Here is a 16,690-nt window from a genome sequence, read left to right as displayed (position 1 = left end):
TAACAGGCTTCATTTTACGTCCATGTTAGACCCGGGGAACGCTTTGTCCATATTTTTTTACAGTCTATGGTTCAACCACACCAATGCAACTCCTTGCAACTCAATGAGTTGCGTTGGAAGGGTTAATCCTGCATGGGAAATTTCAGTTTTCAGCTCCATTCCTAGCAACTGCTCAGATGGTTTAGGGTGAGTTAGGGTTTAAGTGATTCTTGCTCAGGGACACTTCAACACAAAGCCGGGAATCAAACCTGGAACCATTATGTTTCCTAGGTGGCCTCTACCCATACAGGTAGACAGAGTCTAATAACGGAGTGGACTGGCCTGGCTTTCCTGTCCCATCTTTAGCTACTACTACCAGTTAGTTAGATAAATAAACTAGTGAGCAGTTTGAGAACAAAGCAAACCGTACATGTACATACATATAAACCCTGTTCTAGACATCTTGGCCTGCAGCCACAGTGTAAAAAAAATGTCTGTGACTTGACTCACCGGAAGGGTGGACCCGTCCTTTGTAGAAGAACTCTGTCACTTTCTTGATTGCTTGTGGATTGTAAATGATGTTCAGAGGACTAGTGTTCACTTCAAGTCTTCTCTCGAATTTGCACCTCACAGGGTTACGCTCGTAGATCATCTCAAACACAGGCGCCGCCGCGGAAGAATCTGCAGTGGTTCCTGCCAAACACCCAGAAAACATGTATATGTACAGTACCTTGTAATGTACATGCATACGAGTTGGGAAGTGGAGGGCAGGGACTGATGCATGCCGACCCAATGCACCCAACATGGAGAAAGGGTATCATTGCTGTCCATATTATATGTTACAATGTTATACACTAGTGTCATGCAAAAGCAATGAAAATAGCCAATCTACAAGCGTTGCAGCTTTTATAGGAGATAAACTATAGTAAAACTACACTAGATCCATTGGAACACAGGTTATTTCCTGAAAAGTAAAAGGTCCAAAACCTGTGATTAAAAAAACAAACAAAAAACAGTGCTTAAAGTCAGTTTAAGAGCACAGAGAATGGTAATCTCACCTGAACTCCTGCTGGACTGCCCAGGTTGATGGACGGCAATGACAATCTTGTCCTGCAACAAACGACGGCACAACGATTAACACTGTTAATGACATATACTACTCTTTTTATGTTTTTACATAATGACTTATTGAGGATAAGCTGCAGGATAAACACAGCTACAAAGTTAGGCAAGGAGGCAGTGCATTATGTCTGTAGTGATTTTAACAGCACGACACCGATTTGCTTCCTACTTTAAATGTTTATCTTATCGGATCTGAAAACGTGCAATTCCAGAAAGATGTGGGGCAAAAACCATTGCTTTTCAGGAAATGGAAGAAATAAACTGTGTTCCAATTGATCCACTGTAGTTATTTTATTTAGCCAAAAGCTTGTGTTAATACTTGTGTTAATGCTTTTGATACATACGTACATAATACATACGTTTGATGAATCAATAGCAAAACAAATAGCACATCTACAAGCTCACAGAGCTTGATGGGCTATTTTCGCCACTTTCAAGCATTACTTTCGTACAACTAAATAGGACATTTATTTACAAAAAAAAAAAGAAAAAGAAGAAAAAAAGAGGAACGGTTTCTACCTAATAGCAACTGTGTATTTCCCTCACCGTTTTTGGAGCCACAAGGACAGGGAAGATGGAGCCTTGTGTGGTCAGGTCCCTCAGGAACAATCCTCCGAGCTTGACAGACAGCAGAGAAGACTCTGAGCGAGGTAGCGACTCCACGATCACCTTAACCCCTGACAGGAAAACAAAACCACTGGATTGCATTATAATGTTTTTCCTCACGTGATATATTTCTCGTGATTTAGTTTTTTTCCTTGCTGGAATACTATGATATTTTGTTTCATGTGAACTTTGTTCAATCCAATCCAATCCACCTTGTGTATATATACTGTATATAGAGCATGTTTTACAAACACAAGTGCTAAACTCTCCAATTACATCATCAGAATATAATATGAATCAAGCCAGAAGATAACTGCTCCTTCAATCAACTGATCACATATACCTGAGAATTCCAGCTGGATGACCCCACTTTCGTGCAGGGTGTCCCCTCTCCTGTCCTGGTGGAACAGAGTCACCCCGCCCTTCTCCAACAGGAACTCCATGCGAGCAAACAGGTGGTCTCTCCTGGTGAACGTGTTCAGGGTTTGAGAGTCCTCCAGTGGGTCGAACAGGTCTTCTGTCTCTGTTGAGGTCAGGAGCGGGGTTAAAGTTTACCAAGTTGTTTCATGTTGCTTTATTCATTTTCATATTAATTATTAGTGCTACAGTATGTTAACCATTAAATGGTTAACATAGCTTTAACAATTAACCAGGTTGATATATATTTGTCATCTTTATAGCAGTCTACAAGCTCACACAAAGTGATACATTGAGCTTGTAGATTAGTGCTTGAGTTGTTCCACGTCTTGGTGGAAACGTTTTTGGGGCAAAATAAGTGTTACGTGTTTCTCACCCAAAATATCCCAGGTGCCAGGGCTTGGTAGGAGTTCCTCTGGGACTTGGGTATCTCCATACCAGCCTCCCCAACCAGGGAACCAGGACTGCAGGTACTGGATCATCCCAGAGCTGCCGCTCTTGGGGATGGTGCTGCTGGGTACCAAACAGGAGGACGGAGGGGTGCTAGCTGGCTCGCGCACACTCTAGGAACGGAGAACGGAAAGACAGTGAGCGGAGAAAACAACACTACAGATAAAACCGTAATATACATGAGGCCTATCTGGATGTTATCCATCTGAACATGTACTGTAGAAGAGCTAATGGTTTTGTTGTTTGTTACAGCAAATTATTTTGTTAGTTTTAGTCATAGTCTCTTGAAAAGTTTTAATTTGGTTTTAGTCACATTTTAGGCACCTGGAATGCTTCTAGTTATAGTCGACTAAATATCATAAGATTTTAGTTGACTAAATCTACAGTTGATTTACTTGACTAAAATGTATTTTGGCGGGCCTTGATGTCTGATTTTACACTTTACAAGCTCACAACGCGTTGTCATTATATTTAGTCTCAGTTTTAGTCATCATAGCTTAGCTTTCGTTTAGTTTCGGTCAGTGAAAAAAGGTAGTCGATGAACATTCTTCGTCATAGCATTAGTCAACGAGATCAACACTACTGGCTGGGTTTCTCTAATGCCAAAGGTCTGTCTACTGCAAATCATCTTAGCTTGCCTCTGCGATCTCCTCTTCCTTTCGGAAGCGGTCGTGGACCAGTTCCCTTAGAATCTGTAGTTCCTCCAGAGTCTGCTCATCTTCCACTCTCTCCAGGTCAAACTGTAATACAAAGACATGGACATTCAATCAAGGCCTTTAGTTAAATTTCACAGTAGAGACGGACAGGAAAGGAAACAGGTGGAGAGAGATGGGGAGAGACATGGCAAAAAAAGACTGCGAATGGGAGTCGAACCCACGGTTCGCTGTCAGACCCAGAATCAGCTCGTGTATGAGTCATTTGGCGCCAAGTTGTTCACAAGCATGAAGTGTGCGCACGGAGGATCTTCTCCCAATAATACAAATTTAAGCGGTCAGATGTAATTTCCTGAGTAAATAACAATAAAGAAATCGGCATAAGATTTTGTGAAAACAATTACATATTTAGCCCCCTGTTCGAATGCCCCCGCCACCCTGTCACTAGAAAGCAACACTCATTGCTTTACCTCAACCTGAGGACGATTCTACAAAATGTCTTCTAAATCCTGACAGTTTTCTTGAAAACCCTATGTTTCTATGTCAGTGGTTCTCAAATGTTTTCATGTCAAGGATCCCCAAAAATATATTTAATTGGCCGCCGACCCCCATCTGAAAATATGTTGTTCCAGGGACCCCGCAGAAGCACATATTTGAGTAAAAAAAATTCGCTCTGAAAGAATATACAGTATATTCAAAGATTTGCACCACATTTTCACGATTTTTCAAAAATAGCAGACCTACAGTACAAGCTACGAGCTTGTAGATCTGCTATTTTTCAATAGCTAAAGTGTGACATAATGTTAAAACACCAAAAGGGGTTCCCGCCCAGAATGCGTTAAAGTGTTTACCTCCTCGTCTGGGCTGAGGGGTGTTCCCGTCAGCCTCTGGAAGTAGAGGTTGGTGTAGAGCAGGGCGTCCCGTGCTCGCCGCAGGGCAAAGGACCAGCTGCCTCTCCGACGCTGCTCCCTGATCTCATTGAAGTTGGCATGGAGAGCAAACAGCCACCACTGACGACAACTGTAAGGACACACAACAGACTAGATTAATCAGTAGCCAATTGAATCAGTCCCATGACACATGTTAAACTGGCAGTCATTTTCCCTTCAGGGTTAGGATTTCAAGGGTTGGACTAATGGAGGGGTTCTCAAACTTTTTGGCTGGGGACCCCCGGAAATGCTTTGGCCATGCCAATGTAAACGTATGTTTTCTCATGCCAATAAAGCCCATTGAATTGAATTGAATTGAATTGTCTCTTCTAAATAGAAATGATCAAAACTCTAATGACATCATGTGTGAACATACTTCCCAATAACAGGAACTTTGGGCCTCCACTGGCGGTAGTGCATCTCTCTCTCCCTTCGGTCCAGCTCTTTGAGGAAAGCCATGATCTGCTGGTACTGGATCTAACAACAAACAAGCGTTTTGTTTTTGGCAGCAAATTTCTATTTTAGTTTTAGTCATAGTCTCTTGAATAGTTTTCACTTAATTTTAGTCACATTTTAGTCACCTGAAATGTTTTACTGTTAGTCTAGTTTCAGTCAACTAAATGTCATAAGATTTTAGTCGACTAAATCTACAGTTGATTTAGTCGACTAAATGTATTTTGGTGGGCGCTGATGCCGTCATAAATAATGACTGATTTTACACTTACTACAAGCTCAAACTTACTACAAGCTCACAACGAAGCTTGTAGATCGGCTATTTTCAGCATGCAACCAAGTGTAATATGACTTATACTGGATCTCTTGTCCACTAGTCCCTTCCTAACATTTTAGTCTAGTTTTTATTTGTTGACAAAAATGTCACTATATTTAGTCTTAGTTTTAGTCACCGTAGCTTAGTTTTCGTCAGTGGAAAAAGGTAGTCGACGAACACTTTTTGTCATAGTTTTAGTAGACGAAAACAAGGCAGCAGTGCAGGTGAAACCTAAGGCAATGAATGAATCACTCAGAAATACCATAGGAGGCACAAGGTCACTAGGTGAAATGGTGACAAACCTGTGATAGACGTAAGTTCATGGGTTCCAGTTGAACTTGGGCTTCAATTCGCGGGGTGTGGCGGGACCTCAGTGGCTCTTTGGACGCATTTCTTCTCAGCAATACGGAGGCGCACACAGGCTCAAAGATGTACTGGTGCTCACGAGTCTGCATGCACTTGGTCATGGCATCCTGCACAACCAGGAAATGATGATGAGTGTGAATCGTTACCATTAGTTCACTGGCAGTGGAGAAAATTGTCACACATTTTCCATTAATTCAATGGATGTTTCCTTAAACCAGGGATGTCCTCAAAGTCTAGTTTACTTACTGTACAGGAAACTGAATCAGCACTGCTATGCTGAAGTGAAACCCAATCCTGATAACCGTCACAACATGAATAAGTAGCCTTGCCGAGCCATGAGGCCCATAGGGCAGGAGCCTATCTCCTGTTTCTGTAGCGTGAGGCAGCTTGATGTACAGTACAAGTACACCCCAATCCAACCCTTGATGCCGAGTGTCAAGTCTTTGGTATGACCCGGCCGGGGATCGAACCCCAACCTCCCAGTCTCAGGGCGGACTCTCTTAGCATTGGTTCTGCGATGCAATATGATTTGGCTGCACGTCCAAAACCATATTGTCCCGAATATAAGACGACCCCCATTTTTCAAGACTCATTTGTGGAAAAAGAACATTGAATGTCAAATAGTCTAGTCCCCGATTATAATATGACCCCCTTTTTTAGGATATTTCTTATATTTAGGCCAATAGGGGCAATACGGAAAGCAATTTTAGCTGCTCTACCTCTGATTTTGAGGGCATTTTGAAATCACTGCCAGGGGTATTATTTGCTCTATACCTCTTTATATTTCTGATGCTGCTCCCTGGATATACAGTACGTATGATTTCTCTATGCTATGGTTGATCACTCTAGGCCCGGCCTAGACTGTATTATAGTCTAGGCCGGGATTCCGTCAGACGGCTTCGGTGTTTGAGTTTTCATTGTGTTCTCAGTCAGTGACATTATTATTAAATCTCCCCATGGGTGACTGACCTGGATCTGATTGGCAGGAAGTCTTCCCAGCATTTCACACTCTGTATCCCAGTAAACGCTGAAATCTGAAATCTCCAGCTGTTTCTGCCTGAAGAGCTTCTGGGCCTGCCAGTAGGACAAAATCTATTAGCTGGGTTAAGTTTCCACAAACAGTTTTTGAGGGCCACTAGCCCCACCTATATTCAGCTATTAGTGTAGATTTTCGTCTTACACAAACATTAAATTCCCATTGACAATGAATGGAGAATTTACGTCATCATCATCGTTTTCCGACCGCGGTCGAGATCATGGATTTCACAATGCCACGCCAGACTTTCCGGTCCTTCATTGCCATGCCCAGTTCCTGCTTACTGATGCATTTGTCCCTAGCGATGACATCAGGGAACGACAGTTTTCTAGCTCTGGTCTGCTTTGAGGCAGGATTCCAGAGAAGAAGGGAAGATATAACCTCTTTTTTTTTTTTTTTTTTTGAAGGGACAGACAGTAGGCTGACAGGAAACGGGAGAGAGAGATGGGGGAAGACATGCAGTAAAGGCCGTGTCGGGCTCGGGAGTCGAACCCGCGGCACACTGCGACTGGATTACCAGTCAGGTGCCCAGACCGTTACGCCACGGCCTGGGCCAAGATATAACCTCATTGTCAGCTCTGTAGCAGTGGCCGGAAAATGTACGTCATATGTGGACGAGCAAATCGGTATTTTCGTCTTATACAAAAATGTAATTCCTATTGACACTGAATGGAGTATTTACGTCAAACAAATCGGTATTTTTCTCCTAATGACAGTGGAGCACACTAACATTTAAAAGTCAAATTTCCTGTAAAGCAGTGATTTATCAACTGCACAACACATGGGAAAGGCAAGATGACCAATTCATGCATATAATACAAAAGAAGATGTGTATTAATTTTAAGCAGCAAATACCTTACTTGAGCTTTTCTGTCTTACTTACTGGTTCTTTGGAGGAATTCTGAGCTGCTACATTGTTGATGCAGACACCGAAGGAAAATGGTTTTTCTGGATTAGAAAAGTCATCTTCAAATCGCAGGTGTACACCCTGGATTTTCAGCTATATGGTAACAAGACAGACAACACATTTTAAGTTTGATTCCAAACAAACAAAACATTGCATTCATTCTGCGAGCAGAATGTTTGTCTAGCAAAGGGGGAGTTGTTTAACAGGCTAAACAAATACAGCAGAGGGGTGAAATCAGCCCTCAACGCCTTCTGTCAGAAATATGTATATATTTTTTAAATAAATAAAAAGCATGTATATACGATGAATTATAAACAAATGTAATGTTTTTTCAAAAGAATTTCAACCCACTGGTTGCAGACAATAGCAGTCGTTTCCGATTTCTTTTCGGGTCCGGAACTCCAAAGATATCCGAATTCTTTTTAGCAGTACATTTTATTTATAAACAGTATGTTTCGGATTTAATTTGTGCCTTTGTACCGCGATGCTGCCGCCATATAAAGGCTTCTGACGAAAGGTAAACAGTGTGTGCTTGTTCCAATGTGTAGCAAGTGTGTGTGTGGGGGGGGGGGGGGGGGGGGGGGGAACTCCGTGAACGCGTATGCTGGCACTGGGAACTGGGGTTTATGCTAACAGCTAGTGGTAGAGATAGCGTTAAGGCAAAAGGCAAAAGTTCTGTATGCAGTTGGCACTGTCTTGTGTCTTGCTCCAATCAGACAGCTTACCTCAATGTTCTCTACGATCCTGGTGACCACAGAGGCAGTGGCGGAGTACCAGTAGGACTCGCCCTTCTGTTCACACTCGCTCTGGGAAAGACATATCAAACAAATTTTCTCTGTGAGTTTCTCCACTGTTTATAGAACAGCATATTTGTCTAATAATAATAAGGAACACTTAGGGCTGGCTGTCCAGCATAAACATTGTATCTCCATATTTTAACTGTTCGTGTTTTTGCTTGTAAATGAATGCCTTACTTCGTTGTACAAGAGTGTCACACAAAGGTAGCGGAAATTAGAAAATAAATCTACAAGCTCTGCTATTTTCAGAATCTATGGATTTTATAAATAATAATAGTCAGAAGAGTTGTATGTTTTGCCACAAAGAAAAGTAACACATCATGACCTTGTAGATCTGCTATCTTTGGCCAATGTTTCCCCCAGAATATTAATGCTGGGGTTTCAACTAAAGTGGGTCATGTTTTACCCACTTTCCATCTGTCCTCCAGCGCCTTGAGGAGGCGTTTCTTGCGTTCTAACTCCTCCTCCCTCTCCATCTCTTCGTCATACTCATGGACCAGGGCTGGGCCGATGATCAGGTTGAGCTGTGACATTGAGATGACCCAGGGGTCACTGTGGGGCCTGTAGAAAGGGATCTGGAGTGTGATCTTCCCAATGAAGCCTGAAAACAACAACATCGGACCATATCAGATGAAAGGGATCGACTGAAAACCAAACTGAAATTACATTGAAGAGAGCATCACAAAAAACATGTAATAATCCTGGTCTCTAAACTTCCTCCCCCTGGCCAGCTGATCCCCTGATGGAGGGGTAAGGAACTGGTTGGAATAACGTGTTCTTTCCACACGCTATGTCCAAACAGGGAAACTCCCCCCTGTCAGGTTTAAAGGAGCGACTTGGACACTCATGCATGAAGGAAGCATGAGTTAAAGTCCATTACTTTCCCCAGGTTGGCGGAGGGTGTGTAGAGCCCAGGATCACATTAGATAATTTGACACAGGTGTGAAAAATGGGTTACAAAATCTTGGGATAAAAATTTAAAAATGAAAGAAAAAAATGAAAAAGAGAGCATCCTGAACATCATCATCATATTTGAGGAGAATCTACAAATACTGTCAAAGAAATTCCATAATTAAATCCAGCAAATTCGAAGCATTAAAATCTTTTTTGTCACCCTCAAACATGTATTTTGCACTCACAATGAACTGGAATAAGAATCTCAATTGGAATGGAATACAGTGAACACTGATAGTGATTTATAGTTCTCTGCTTCTGCATGGTGTTGCACCCCGATACGGATGAAGTATAATGGCCCTAGAATATGTCCCTGTGGTTATTAAGACCATTATAGGGTGATGGATGGGGTACTGTATTTTATTGCCCTTTATAAAGTATGCCAGAAAAGGAGAAGTAATCACAAGAGCACACGTTGTCTGGTTCTCTAACGTTTTCATGTCAAGGATCCCAAAATAAATATGGAAAATATTTTGTGCCAGGGAAGGACATATTCCAAAATGTGAACATTTTGTCAAAGATCTTTTGAAAATAGCCGATGTATACAAGCTTAAAGAGGTTACATTGTTTTGATGCAATATTATCTAATTTTAGCAAGGACCCCTGGGTTGAGAACCAAATAATGCTCAAGAGAATGCAACGGTCTGCTCAAATAGCCCCCAGTACACATACTGTAGGAGCATGACGGTGTCAACAGGGGTCACATTCCACAGCTGAGGCTGCAAGATAAAGGCTGGATGAGAATAGTTCGTTAAAATAGCAAATGAAGGAGGCCGGTACATTCCTATGTACATGTTGAATAATAATAATAATAATAAAACTTTATTTGTATAGCACCTTTCATGACATGAAATGCAGCTCAAAGTGCTTTACAGAACAATGGAGAATAAAAGAAAAGCAAGGCAACGACAAAAAACAAGCAGTAATGCAATACAGTGAGGACATGAATAACAAAAGATAATAATAAATAAAAAATAAAAGATCAATTAAAAGCAATGTTGTAGAAGTGGGTCTTGAGCTGAGCTTTAGAAATGTCTACAGAGGCTGCCTGACGAAGGTACAGTGGGAGCTTGTTCCATGCCGACAGCCCGTAGAAGCAAAAAGCTGCTTCCCCGTATTTTTTAGTTGCCATTTTTTTAGGCAAAGCGAGCAGGCCAGCAGTGGAAGACCTTAGGGGGCGGTTTGGGACATATTTAGGCAGGCAGTCATGTAGGTAGGAAGGTGCGAGACCATTGAGAGCTTTATAGACAAGTAAAATAATTTTAAAATCAATCCTAAAAACAACCGGAAGCCAGTGCAGTGATGCCAAAACTGGAGTACAGGGGGCACGGTGGCACAGTTGGTAGTGCTGTCGCCTCACAGCTAGAAGGTCCTGGGTTCGATTCCCGCTCGAGGCGCTGTGGGTGCTGGCGGCGTGTTTCCTCCTCCGCGTCATCAGTGCCCATACCCGAAGGCGGGGTTGGCGAAAGGGCCTTTCTGTGTGGAGTTTGCATGTTCTCCCCGTGTCCCCTAGGGTAGGTACCCTCACAAAAACATGCAGTAATCCTGGTCTCTAAACTGCCTCCCCCTGGCCAGCCGGGACGCCTGATGGAGGGGAAAGGAACTGGTTGGAATAACGTGTTCCTTCCACGCGCTACGTCCAACCAGGGAAACTCCCCCCTGTCAGGTGTAAAGGAGCAACTTGGACACTCAAGCATGAAGGAAGCATGAGTTAAGTCCGTTGCTCTCCCTAGGTTGGCGGAGGGTGTGTAGAGCCAAGGATCACATCACAGGATGATTGACACAGAGGTGAAAAATGGGTTACAAAATCGTGGGACAAAAGATATAAAAGAAAAAAAAATACTGGAGTAATATGTTCTCTCATCTTAGTTCTAGTTAAAACTCTGGCTGCTGCATTTTGGACAAGTTGTAATCTGTCAGTTGTTTTCTTAGGCAGTCCTGAAAAAAGTGCATTGCAGTAATCAAGCCGAGAAAAAACAAAGGCGTGGATTAGCCACTGGAGCCACAGAAAGATATAGTTGGGTATCATCAGCATAGAAATGAAAATTGACTCCGTGATTGGCAATGAGTTCGCAGTATGTACAAGGAGAAGAATCGAGCCCTGTGGAATACCAGAACTGATGTCGTGTTTGTCTGAGTCAAACTCGGCTAGATTGACAAAGTAACTTCTATTTGATAGGTAGGAGGAAAACCAGGACAGGGCCGTACCAGACAGGCCTATCCAGTGCTCCAGACGCTGTATTAGAATTGAATGATCAATCGTGTCAAATGCAGCCGTTAGATCTAGAAGTAAGAGAACGGGTACATGTTTCTTGTCAGCAGACACCCTAAGATCATTCATTACTTTTACAAGTGCTGTTTCTGTACTGTGACCTTTCCTAAAGCCAGATTGGAATTTGTTGTGCACATTATTGTTCTGTAGAAACACATCCAATTGATGAAAGATGCATTTTTCTAAAACCTTGCCCAGAAAGGGTAGATTTGAAATGGGTCGATAGTTACCCAAAACAGAGGGATCAAGATTGTGTTTCTTGAGAAGGGGCTTAACTACAGCAGTCTGTATGACATGCAGTCTGTATGACATGCAGTCTATCTAATACAGAGAATTACAAAAAATAGCCAATAGACAAGTTCATTAACCTGACTCTGCCAGATGGGGGCGGTATTGGGTAACCATGTTCCACAACACAGCATCCATCTGGGATCTCTCAGGGAGTTGAGCTAACACCGAACCGCTCCGTGGTTCGAACCAATCAGCGTGAGCTAAGGGCGGGATATGTGCGAAACCGGATGTGATGCTATATAGAAGCAGCTGTTGTGTTGTAGTTTTTTTTTGGGGCGCTGCTCGGCTACGCTGATCTGCGGTCGGTCTTGCGAAAAATCGATTCTGGCGTGCGACACCTTCGGACGTACGACGGACGAGAAATATGTCTATGGCTTTCCTCCTACGTCACGTAAATATGATTGGTTGTGTTTGCACGCCAACACGGTGATAGACAGACGGTCCCATCCAATCATCTACCAAGTATCTTGAAAAAAAGTAACAGTCCCGTCATCGAATTGCCTCCCGAGATCCCAGATCCCAATAAGCTGTGAAACAGTGTAGTGTTGCAAGCTTTGTCAACGCATTGTCAGCTTTTAGATATGGATCTGCTATTTTAACCTTTTTCCCCCATTTCTTATTTAAACAGAATCGAGGCAAAACGTTTGAAATATATTGATATATATATATTGAATTTAAGTCATTATCTCCCAGGCCTACCAAGGTACCAGTCAGCCACACTGGAAGAAAGAGAACTACAAAGACATTCTGTGTCCAATGCCTCTATTGAAATATGCAATATTATGTACTGTAAACCAATTAACTTGAGCAGCAGCCTGCAAAACAGATAGCTGACAAGGTCATATAAACTGTACAAAATGCGACATAACTAGAATGATTGAAGTCATGCAAGACAAGGTGTGTCTTTCCAGTCTAGATTATACCACAGTTACTAGGCAAGAAAATCCAGATTCCATTTGCTGGCATTTCCTGAATAGACTGACAGACTCATGAGATGACTGCTGAGCAGCAGTGCTCAGTACTTGAGACAAAGTATACTCCTGATCAAATATTACTCAACAATGAGAGAAAATTGCTACATCAAAATTGTACTTGCTTTAAAAAATACATAAGTATTCAAAAGTACAGTACCGGTACATGCTTTTTAAAACAAAACAAATGTGCATGTGTTTTTCTTTAATCAATCCATTGCTGTATTAAAAATATGAAATTTCGGCCCGGGCGGCAGCCGGACGGCATGACGCAGGTTCGACTCCCGCCGCGTGTCACTCCCGATCTCTCTCCCCCTTCCCTGTCTGACTACTGTTCCCTATCAATAAAAAGGCATAAAAAGCCCCCCAAAAGAAACAAATCTTTAAAAAAATATATATTAAATTTCCCCTCAAAATGTAAATGTGATTCGTTACTGTCCATTGTCCACCAGTGCTGAGCAGGGAGAAGACAACCAAGAGTTGATGGAAAACGTATCCACTTCACCTCAAATGTCATTCAAATTAGATAGAAGAGGAGGCCATTGGTTGAATCAACCATGTATTTGGACAATTCGGCTACTACTCAATTCTGTTCTGCCAAAACAAACATGACCAGGGTATTAACAAAGAAGTTTTATCCCATAATCTTGAGTGAGGGTTGTTATAGTGTCTGGCTCAATTATAATAACTCGGTTTTTTTATGAAAACTACTCACCTGTTTTGACTTCAAAGGGAAGATCAAACTCTCGCAAAGCATCCTTCCTCAGAGGGAGATTCTCCAGCTCCACCGCCCCTGAGAAGAGCAAGAAACCTACTGAACAAACGTCTAGTTTCATGACTTCCCTACATTATGGATCATAAATCTATTATTATTACATTATCTGACATTCTTGTTTGGGGAACTATATATATATTAGTCCTCACCTGTTCGAAGATATGAACACAAAATTATGTACAGTGTGGGGGTGATGCGCTTTAATAGATCACATTATTGACAAAGCACGTTCACACACACGCACGCACGATATTTCCCTTGGCCAAAAGCTCATCCCTCCTGGATGAGCGATACAATGTTTGGTTTAGTGCCCGACCGATATAATATCGGCCGCTGATATGGCCGCCTCATTTGGCATATCGGAGCATATCGTATCGGTGAAATGTCTGCCGATATGTATCGGTATCGGTATTACATACCGATGTAACTCAGTCAGGGCTCCTCGTTTCTTGTTCGGAAGTTCATTTGAAATACAGCCCATTTTGGCTGTGCCAAACTGTGATGCCAATGGTGCCGGTAGTGTAGTGTAGTGTGTCAGTGTCACTCCAAACTACTCTTTAACAAGTATTGAATGAAGTCATTGGTTTAAAAACTACTACTGTCACTGCACCTTTACATAAATCATAACCGGTAAAATATTTGCACAATCCACACAGAAAAAGGCTGTTGAAAGATTCGGTTGCATATCGGTTATCAGTGATGGTCCTCTCTCAGAAAACGGTTATCGGTATCGGTCACAAAAATCCATATCGGTCGGGCCCTATAGTTTGGTTTCCCCTTGCAGCCAGGAGACCAAACTTCGAATCCAGGTTGTTACAAATACATAACTTGCGGTATGTATACATGTATAAAATATTGTATGTATGCAAATGCACTCCCAATTTACCTTCCACACACACATCTCATCCAAGGCATAAATAATAACACAATAAACACCACCACACACACATGCATGCTGTTTTTACCTTTAAGGAGGGCGATGGAGAGCTGGTCTGTATTTAGGTTGCTGACATATTTCCCCAGGTATGTGTTAAGTACCCAGGCCACAAGTCCCTCCAACATGGCGAGGACTCAAGGAGGAGAGGGAGTGGGGGAGAGGCTCAAAGATAAAGTTGTGGGAGGAAATCTTGGGACGATGAAGGTTCTCAGGCTTTACATCCACCAGCCTCCACCAACGGTGGAGGTTATTCAGTGTCTAGTATAGAGAGCAACCAAAAATAATTAACCTAAACATACAATATTCAGCTACAGCAACAGAGTCACAGGATCTTGTTGGACACATGTGTGACAGACAGGAAAGTGATCTATGCCCCAGAAATGTTTCCCCCCTTCAAAATGCCACAAACATTGAACTTGACTTAAAATCATACTCCATGTAGTGTAACTGAAGTGCACATTGCACAGAGGAACATTCACTTTAGTAGGTTAGCATATTTTGACAAGGAGCGTCTATATTTGACTAAATATGTACAGGTCAGGTATACAGCAACTATCTGGGCCAAATTGTCCACCACTATAATATAACTATTGGGACAAAACTTGTCCTGGTCATATTATTCTCCTTTACAATAACGTCCTTGTTATGATATTTTGTAGACTCACTGCAAAGTGAGGACGACCGCTAAAGTCCTCATGGAGACATGGAGCAATAAGACATCTGGAGTCCCTAGCTGTTCAAGCTGAAGCCCGACGGTGTATTATGCTGTCCATGTCATGTCCGGACGGGAGGAATGCACTGGTCAACTCCTCAGCTGCATGGCGTGAGGTGAGGTCAGACTACAGTCATCTGACTGTCAGATTCGACGCCACAGTACTAAAACAAAAAACCAGGACAGGACGTCCTAAATGGGAAAAGTCGCGTGTTACAGAAGGCTGTCTAGCAGCACCAGACCAGACGCCAACAACAACAACACAAGAACAACACAACGCCTGTGGACAAGGTTGTGATCCCAGGCTAACAGTTAGCTAATGTCAACTGTCCCAAACCGAAAGAATGACAGACAGCCGCGCCGCGGAGGAGGAGATGACAGTAAAGTGCAATGACAGCCAAGCAGTTATATCCGTATCCGCGTTGTTTGTTCACAGAGAGAGCAAATAAAGTCACTCCTTCCAGGATATTATCTTTGTTGTTCTAATTGAATTAGCAGAATGAATCCAAAGTTACATGGACACTAGCCCAGCGGACGTAAATAACAACGACACTGTATCTTCCTACTGGTGGACTTCCAACGGGTAACTTCCGGTCACGTGACAAAAACAAAATATAATGTCTCAAGTCTCCTCTCTGCTATAGGAACACTGGGGACATCTAGCGGTGGAAAGGCCACCACGCACTGAATAAAGACCATGCATGTTGAAAGCTTTTTGAAGAAAAAACACAAGCAAAATATAGCTGCAAGAATCCATAAGACGGGGCCAGGCATTGCTTGTTGCAGTTCACACGGGTGTGATTTTTCTCATTGTTGGCAATCAACAACAAAAATCACACCCATGTGAACCATAGACATAGAGTATAAAGAAGGATAGACTGAACCGGCGCGATAGCTCCGCTCCCCCACATTCCACATGCCAGATAATAGATTGATCTACCTCCCAGTCCCAGTCCCGGCAGAGTAGTTCCGGAGCAATGGATTGTGTGGCCATAATGGGACTGACGAGGGCAGCTACTGCATGGGACGTAAGTTGGAACTTGATCACCCCGGCTGGGTCACCTGAGTGAGGGGTGTGATGTTCGAGAGGCCCGAAACCCCGATGACTTTGGGATACATCACTGAGGATACGTCCCAGCGTCCATGCAATGTTATTTACATTCTAGGGTTAGGGGTAGGATATGTCGGAATAACGAGCTGGTGGAGTAGGGCCTTCTCAAGTTCTCCCACCGTGCCCCATACTTCTGTAAGACACGCTGAATCCATGAACGCTTTTAAAAGCAAACTGAAAACACATGCTAGCTTTGCCCATGAAGCTTTCAGAAGGTTCCCCTTCCATGACCATCATCATCCATCCATCATTCTATCATCTCAGACATTTTTGACATCTGAAACATTTTCTAAATTTAAGCATTATGCTACTTGTGTCCCTTTTTTCTTCAGTCATGCTAGTGTTAAGGCCTATTCATATTCCACGTTTTTAGGTGAAAGGTGACCACCGAAAACGTTGTGGTGGTATCACCACTAACCCAAATACAACCTTACCTTATAACCTTGCAACCTACATACCACCTTATCACCTTGTATGAGTATGAATAGGCCTTCAGTTGAGCTGTTGAAGCTAGCTGAGGACCTGAGGTTTAGCAACAGTTTAATCAAATGTGTTTGAATTAGCATACGTGATGTCTTGAATGAATATACACAGTAGTGGCTCTGTTTGTATGTACACTACAGTATGCAACGTGTA

The 16,690-nt window shown here is 42.6% G+C and overlaps 1 protein-coding gene across 1 annotated transcript in view; it reads right to left on the bottom strand.

Moving 5' to 3' along the window:
• vps13d (vacuolar protein sorting 13 homolog D) overlaps positions 1 to 15,407 on the bottom strand; it is a 90,688-nt gene extending 75,281 nt beyond the window's left edge. Inside the window, exons 1-16 of the mRNA XM_083769549.1 lie at positions 14,897 to 15,407; positions 14,260 to 14,489; positions 13,235 to 13,312; positions 8,442 to 8,632; positions 7,960 to 8,040; positions 7,211 to 7,327; positions 6,261 to 6,365; positions 5,228 to 5,398; positions 4,533 to 4,633; positions 4,079 to 4,247; positions 3,213 to 3,314; positions 2,501 to 2,687; positions 2,051 to 2,230; positions 1,648 to 1,778; positions 1,038 to 1,089; positions 490 to 672 (exon numbers count right to left, since the gene is read on the bottom strand). Of these exons, the coding sequence (XP_083625675.1) occupies positions 490 to 672; positions 1,038 to 1,089; positions 1,648 to 1,778; positions 2,051 to 2,230; positions 2,501 to 2,687; positions 3,213 to 3,314; positions 4,079 to 4,247; positions 4,533 to 4,633; positions 5,228 to 5,398; positions 6,261 to 6,365; positions 7,211 to 7,327; positions 7,960 to 8,040; positions 8,442 to 8,632; positions 13,235 to 13,312; positions 14,260 to 14,356 (1,945 nt within the window). The 5' untranslated portion in view covers positions 14,357 to 14,489; positions 14,897 to 15,407. The remainder of the gene's footprint in view (positions 1 to 489; positions 673 to 1,037; positions 1,090 to 1,647; positions 1,779 to 2,050; positions 2,231 to 2,500; positions 2,688 to 3,212; positions 3,315 to 4,078; positions 4,248 to 4,532; positions 4,634 to 5,227; positions 5,399 to 6,260; positions 6,366 to 7,210; positions 7,328 to 7,959; positions 8,041 to 8,441; positions 8,633 to 13,234; positions 13,313 to 14,259; positions 14,490 to 14,896) is intronic.
• Between the last annotated feature and the right edge of the window lie 1,283 nt (positions 15,408 to 16,690).

This window comes from Protomyctophum parallelum (assembly GCF_964188405.1).
Source record: "Protomyctophum parallelum genome assembly, chromosome: 7".
NCBI lineage: Eukaryota > Metazoa > Chordata > Actinopteri > Myctophiformes > Myctophidae > Protomyctophum > Protomyctophum parallelum.
The sequence above is the reverse complement of the archived record's forward strand: the minus strand, read 5'-3'. Positions and strand labels throughout refer to the sequence as shown.